The sequence below is a fragment of the Bombina bombina genome, chromosome 3, assembly GCF_027579735.1.
Source record: "Bombina bombina isolate aBomBom1 chromosome 3, aBomBom1.pri, whole genome shotgun sequence".
NCBI classification, from domain to species: domain Eukaryota; kingdom Metazoa; phylum Chordata; class Amphibia; order Anura; family Bombinatoridae; genus Bombina; species Bombina bombina.
In genome coordinates, this window is record NC_069501.1 from 758983992 (window position 1) to 758991714 (window position 7723).

The window sequence follows — 7723 nt, forward strand, 5'->3', positions numbered from 1 at the left end:
TGCATGAAAATCATGTTTTTCTTGAAGGATGCAGACTTCTTCCTGTACCACTGCTTGAAGAAGGTGTCTTCCAGAAACTGGCAGTAGGACTGGGAGTTGAGCTTGACTCCATACTCAACCCGAAAAGGCCCCACAAGCTCATCTTTGATGATACCAGCCCAAACCAGTACTCCACCTCCACCTTGCTGGCGTCTGAGTCGGACTGGAGCTCTCTGCCCTTTACCAATCCAGCCACGGGCCCATCCATCTGGCCCATCAAGACTCACTCTCATTTCATCAGTCCATAAAACCTTAGAAAAATCAGTCTTGAGATATTTCTTGGCCCAGTCTTGACGTTTCAGCTTGTGTGTCTTGTTCAGTGGTGGTCGTCTTTCAGCCTTTCTTACCTTGGCCATGTCTCTGAGTATTGCACACCTTGTGCTTTTGGGCACTCCAGTGATGTTGCAGCTCTGAAATATGGCCAAACTGGTGGCAAGTGGCATCTTGGCAGCTGCACGCTTGACTTTTCTCAGTTCATGGGCAGTTATTTTGCGCCTTGGTTTTTCCACATGCTTCTTGCGACCCTGTTGACTATTTTGAATGAAACGCTTGATTGTTCGATGATCACGCTTCAGAAGCTTTGCAATTTTAAGAGTGCTGCATCCCTCTGCAAGATATCTCACTATTTTTGACTTTTCTGAGCCTGTCAAGTCCTTCTTTTGACCCATTTTGCCAAAGGAAACGAAGTTGCCTAATAATTATGCACACCTGATATAGGGTGTTGATGTCATTAGACCACACCCCTTCTCATTACAGAGATGCACATCACCTAATATGCTTAATTGGTAGTAGGCTTTCGAGCCTATACAGCTTGGAGTAAGACAACATGCATAAAGAGGATGATGTGGTCAAAATACTCATTTGCCTAATAATTCTGCACTTCCTGTATAGATTAGACAGATAGATTAGACAGATGATAAATAGATAGATAGGTAGATGGATAGATAGATAGATAGATAGATAGATGATAGATAGACTAGACAGTCCAAACCCTGGCCCCAGACAAGAAAAAAATGAATGCCCAAGAATAAAAAGATTTTTCAGAACTTTATGCAACAGAAATAAAGAACTTTGTCAAGAAACACAATCACAGGACAGACACTGATTCTATCCAGTTATTAAAAAGAAACATTTATTCTCCAAACACAAAAAGGGAATTGACAACTGGATTTACATAAAGAAAACCCAAGATTATTATGGAAACATCCCAGAACTCCAAGGTATTTCAATTCCATTAAATCTAGGTAGGTCTATTAAAGTATTGTGAGAACACTAATGCGAGGTTTACCTATAGACAGACTAACTAGATAGATAGATAGATAGATAGATAGATAGATAGATTGATTGATTGATTGATTAGACAGATAGATAGATAGATAGATAGATAGATAGATAGATAGATAGATAGATAGATAGATAGATAGATAGATAGATAGATAGATTAGACAGATAGACAGACAGAAAGACAGACAGATAGATAGATAGATATAGATAGATAGATAGATAGATGATAGATTAGACAGATGATAGGTAGATAGATAGATAGATAGATAGATAGACTAGAAAGATGATAGATAGATAGATAGATAGATAGATTAGACAGATAAATAGATAGATAGATAGATAGATTACAGATATTAGACAGATAATAGATTAGATAGATAGATAGAGAGATAGATAGATTACAGATATTAGACAGATGATAGATTAGATAGAGAGATAGATAAATACATTAGACAGATGATAGATAGATAGATAGATAGATAGATAGATAGATAGATAGATAGATAGACAGATGATAGATAGATAGATAGATAGATAGATTAGACAGAAAAATAGATAGATAGATAAATAGATAGATAGATATAGATAGATAGATTACAGATATTAGACAGATGATAGATTAGATAGATAGAGAGATAGATAGATTACAGATATTAGACAGATGATAGATTAGATAGATAGATAGATAATAGATAGATAGATAGATAGATAGATAGATAGATAATAGAAAACATTATCGGCTAGATTTAGAGTTTGGTCGGTAACGACCCGCGTAGCTAACGCTGGCTTTTTTCTGGCCGCACCTTTAAAATAACTCTGGTATTGAGAGTCCACAGAATGGCTGCGTTAGGCTCCAAAACAGGAGCGTAGAGCATATTTAACGCAACTTCAACTCTCGATACCAGAGTTGCTTACGGACGCGGCCAGCCTCAAAAACGTGCTCGTGCACGATTCCCCCATAGGAAACAATGGGGCTGTTTGAGCTGGAAAAAAACCTAACACCTGCAAAAAAAGCCGCGTTCAGCTCCTAACGCAGCCCCATTGTTTCCTATGGGGAAACACTTCCTACGTCTGCACCTAACACTCTAACATGTACCCCGAGTCTAAACACCCCTAACCTTACACTTATTAACCCCTATTCTGCCGCCCCCGCTATCGCTGACCCCTGCATATTATTATTAACCCCTAATCTGCCACTCCGTAAACCGTTGCTACTTACATTATCCCTATGTACCCCTAATCTGCTGCCCCTAACACCGCCGACCCCTATATTATATTTATTAACCCCTAATCTGCCCCCCACAACGTCGCCTCCACCTGCCTACACTTATTAACAGCTAATCTGCCGAGCGGACCGCACCGCTATTATTATAAAGTTATTAACCCCTAATCCGCCTCACTAACCCTATAATAAATAGTATTAACCCCTAATCTGCCCTCCGTAACATCGCCGACACCTAACTTCAATTATTAACCCCTAATCTGCCGACTGGAGCTCACCGCTATTCTAATAAATGTATTAACCCCTAAAGCTAAGTCTAACCCTAACACTAACACCCCCCTAAGTTAAATATAATTTTAATCTAGCGAAATTAATTAACTCTTATTAAATAAATTATTCCTATTTAAAGCTAAATACTTACCTGTAAAATAAATCCTAATATAGCTACAATATAAATTATATTTATATTATAGCTATTTTAGGATTTATATTTATTTTACAGGTAACTTTGTATTTATTTTAACCAGGTACAATAGCTATTAAATAGTTAAGAACTATTTAATATCTAAAATAGTTAAAATAATTACAAATTTACCTGTAAAATAAAACCTAACCTAAGTTACAATTAAACCTAACACTACACTATCAATAAATTAATTAAATAAAATACCTATAATTATCTACAATTAAACCTAACACTACACTATCAATAAATAAATTAAATACAATTCCTACAAATAAATACAATGAAATAAACTAACTAAAGTACAAAAAATAAAAAAGAACTAAATTACAAAAAATAAAAAAATATTTACAAACATTAGAAATATATTACAACAATTTTAAACTAATTACACCTACTCTAAGCCCCCTAATAAAATAACAAAGCCCCCCAAAATAAAAAAAGGCCCTACCCTATTCTAAATTACTAAAGTTCAAAGCTCTTTTACCTTACCAGCCCTGAACAGGGCCCTTTGCGGGGCATGCCCCAAGAAGTTCAGCTCCTTTGCCTGTAAAAAAAACCATACAATACCCCCCCCCAACATTACAACCCACCACCCACATACCCCTAATCTAACCCAAACCCCCCTTAAATAAACCTAACACTAAGCCCCTGAAGATCTCCCTACCTTGAGTCGTCTTCACCCAGCCGAGCCAAATTCTTCATCCAAGCGGAGCAAGAAGAGGTCCTCCATCCGGTAGAAGTCTTCATCCAAGCGGGGCAGAAGAGGTCTTCCATCCGATTGAAGTCTTCATCCAAGAGGCATCTTCTATCGTCATCCATCCGGAGCGGAGCGGCAGCATCCTGAAGACCTCCGATGCGGAACATCCATCCTGGCCGATGGATTCTATCAGCCAATCGGAATTAAGGTAGGAATATTCTGGTTGGCTGATGGAATCAGCCAATCAGAATCAAGTTCAATCCGATTGGCTGATCCAATCATCCAATCAGATTGAACTTGATTCTGATTGGCTGATTCCATCAGCCAATCAGAATATTCCTACCTTAATTCCGATTGGCTGATAGAATCCTATCAGCCAATCGGAATTCGAGTGACGCCATCTTGGATGACGTCATTTAAAGGAACCGTCATTCGTCGTTCAGTCGTCGGCCAGGATGGATGTTCTGCGTCGGAGGTCTTCAGGATGCTACCGCTCCGCTCCGGATGGATGACGATAGAAGATGCCTCTTGGATGAAGACTTCAATCGGATGGAAGACCTCTTCTGCCCCGCTTGGATGAAGACTTCTACCGGATGGAGGACCTCTTCTTGCTCCGCTTGGATGAAGAATTTGGCTCGGCTGGGTGAAGACGACTCAAGGTAGGGAGATCTTCAGGGGCTTAGTGTTAGGTTTATTTAAGGGGGGTTTGGGTTAGATTAGGGGTATGTGGGTGGTGGGTTGTAATGTTGGGGGGGGTATTGTATGTTTTTTTTTACAGGCAAAAGAGCTGAACTTCTTGGGGCATGCCCCGCTAAGGGCCCTGTTCAGGGCTGGTAAGGTAAAAGAGCTTTGAACTTTAGTAATTTAGAATAGGGTAGGGCATTTTTTTATTTTGGGGGGCTTTGTTATTTTATTAGGGGGCTTAGAGTAGGTGTAATTAGTTTAAAATTGTTGTAATATATTTCTAATGTTTGTAAATATTTTTTTATTTTTTGTAACTTAGATCTTTTTTATTTTTTGTACTTTAGTTAGTTTATTTCATTGTATTTATTTGTAGGAATTGTATTTAATTTATTTACTGATAGTGTAGTGTTAGGTTTAATTGTAGATAATTATAGGTATTTTATTTAATTAATTTATTGATAGTGTAGTGTTAGGTTTAATTGTAACTTAGGTTAGGATTTATTTTACAGGTAAATTTGTAATTATTTTAACTATTTTAGCTATTAAATAGTTCTTAACTATTTAATAGCTATTGTACATGGTTAAAATAAATACAAAGTTACCTGTAAAATAAATATAAATCCTAAAATAGCTATAATATAAATATAATTTATATTGTAGCTATATTAGGATTTATTTTGCAGGTAAGTATTTAGCTTTAAATAGGAATAATTTATTTAATAAGAGTTAATTAATTTTGTTAGACTAAAATTATATTTAACTTCGGGGGGTGCTAGTGTTAGGGTTAGACTTAGCTTTAGGGGTTAATACATTTATTAGAATAGCGGTGAGCTCCAGTCGGCAGATTAGGGGTTAATAATTGAAGTTAGGTGTCGGCGATGTTAGGGAGGGCAGATTAGGGGTTATAACTATTTATTATAGGGTTAGTGAGGCGGATTAGGGGTTAATAACTTTATTATAGTAGCGGTGCGGCCCGCTCGGCAGATTAGGGGTTAATAAGTGTAGGCAGGTGGAGGCGACTTTGAGGGGGTCAGATTAGGGGTTAATAAATATAATATAGGGGTCGGCGGTGTTAGGGGCAGCAGATTAGGGGTACATAGCTATAATGTAGGTGGCGGCTCTTTGCGGTCGGCAGATTAGGGGTTAATTATTGTAGGTAGCTGGCTGCGACATTGTGGGGGGCAGGTTAGGGGTTAATAAATATAATATAGGGGTCGGCGGTGTTAGGGGCAGCAGATTAGGGGTACATAAGTATAACGTAGGTGGCGGTCGGCAGATTAGGGGATGAAAAAATTTAATCGAGTGTCGGCGATGTGGGGGGGGGCCTCGGTTTAAGGGTACATAGGTAGTTTATGGGTGTTAGTGTACTTTAGAGCACAGTAGTTAAGAGCTTTATGAACCGGCGTTAGCCCAGAAAGCTCTTAACTACTGACTTTTTTCTGCGGCTGGAGTTTTGTCGTTAGATTTCTAACGCTCACTTCAGACACGACTCTAAATACCGGAGTTAGAAAGATCCCATTGAAAAGATAGGATACGCAATTGACGTAAGGGGATCTGCGGTATGGAAAAGTCGCGGCTGAAAAGTGAGCGTTAGACCCTTTTTTGAATGACTCCAAATACCGGCGGTAGCCTAAAACCAGCGTTAGGAGCCTCTAACGCTGGTTTTCACGGCTACCGCCAAACTCCAAATCTAGGCCTCTGTTATTGTGTTACTACTGATGGATAAAGTCAGTTTAGGAAAACCACACATTCTTTTATAACTTATGTTTCATAAAGATAAAACAGAATAGTTTGGGAAGTGAAATGAAAAGACCTTTCAGCATAGAGGATGCTAGAATAACAGTGTGAGTTACTTGTTTCTAATAGCAATAACATGAAGCACAGTGGAATACATCTTACAAACTGAACAGAAAGTTATCAACAAAATACACTGGTGTGTAAACTATTAAATGAACAGAACACATAGAAATCAGCTATATAACAGGCACCTACCTTGGTCAGCAACAAGCCATTCTGACTGGCAGAGTCCAGATCCCTTAGACTGGGGGTGCACACAGCGTTAGTGGCATGAGGGGCACTGGTTCCTCCTGCAGCTGAGCACCCAGGGCTAGCACAGTTGTTACTGTTGTTGCTGCTGCTCTGGTGGCCACTTGCTGTGGGGCTCCCATTAGGGCTACCTCTAGGTCTCTGGCGGATGCCATCCAGCAGCCTGACCAGTAGGATATTGGCTGCCAAATCATCCACCCCACACTCCACTAGAATGCGGCACTCGGGGCACCGCAGCTCATTCCTAGAGCTCACTATGCTCTGCAAACAGCGGCGACAGAAGGTATGCTGGCACGGCAGCACACGGGCTGTAGTGTCCAACCTCTCCAAGCACACAGAACACTCCAGCAAATCCAGCAACGAAGACTCGTCCATTTCTTCTCCACTACCACCGCCACCTCCTCCTCCACCACCGTTCCCACCTTCCCTCCTGCCTCTCCTCTCCCTTCTCCTCTCCTCTTCCTCACCGTTGGATGGTTTCTGTGGTCCTTTGGAGGTACACAACCAGGATGCCCCGAGGAGCATCTAGACTAGCGGCCTGGGTGAGATACCCAGAAGGAAAACTATACAGAAGTGCAAAGGAACCCCCAAATCCTCTGAGATCTAACGCTCAGGGAAACGCTCATGCAGTTACAAAATAATAATAGAATCAGGTTTCCTATAGACCAGACAAGTTCCCTTTACATTTAGTCAACCTGGAGATCTTTATTTCCATCAGTGCAGTATCCAAAGGGATCCTCCACTATTTGACAGCAACTTTGAAGTGTAAAAATGTGCAGGTGAGCAAAGAAAATACAAGTGCATGTCAGTGGCAGCAGATGGACAGTCACACAAACCCAGCCACCCTTGACTGACAAAAGCAATGAAATAAGCATATGAGGAAATGTGCTCTCCGCTGATTAGTTACATATAAAATAATGGCTGTTTCCGTGTTCAGGAGCTATGATAAGAAGCATGTGCTGCAGGAGAGAAGACGGCTCCCAGTGTTTGTGCATGTGACCTGTCCCTCACCCCTGTAACTGTAACATGAGCAGACTCTGCCTCCTCTGTGTGAGGGAGGAGCTGAATGTCAGAGCTGTTGTTCCTTCTATACAAAGTGATTGTACCCTGCACGGCTGGCAGACAAACCCTCGCTAACCAGGGCAAGAGCAGCTCTTGCAAAATACAAATCCACTCTGCCAGATGTTTTCCCTGTGATCACCAGAGAATTAGTGCAGACTAATACTAGCGGGATATAGAAAAGACTTATTATGGAAAGGCAGTAAGCGCCACAACTCTTTATTTA

The 7723-nt window shown here is 40.3% G+C and overlaps 1 protein-coding gene across 1 annotated transcript; it reads right to left on the reverse strand.

Annotated features, from left to right (window-relative positions):
• Positions 1–6146: 6146 nt before the first annotated feature.
• Positions 6147–6933, reverse strand: LOC128652504 (E3 ubiquitin-protein ligase SH3RF3-like). The gene is made up of 2 exons (XM_053705440.1): positions 6385–6933; positions 6147–6251 (listed from the first exon to the last, which is right to left on the reverse strand). Exons 1-2 carry the CDS (start codon positions 6811–6813, stop codon positions 6147–6149), a joined length of 534 nt encoding a protein of 177 aa, XP_053561415.1. The 5' UTR covers positions 6814–6933.
• Positions 6934–7723: the final 790 nt, after the last annotated feature.

Bases quoted from the DNA above. Each gene is read 5' to 3' on its own strand.
- LOC128652504 (XM_053705440.1), bottom strand. From the start codon at position 6,813: ATGGACGAGTCTTCGTTGCTGGATTTGCTGGAGTGTTCTGTGTGCTTG. The intron at 6,252-6,384 runs GTAGGTGCCTGT...TATTGCTATTAG, and splicing joins ATGGCTTGTTGCTGACCAAG to AAACAAGTAACTCACACTGT.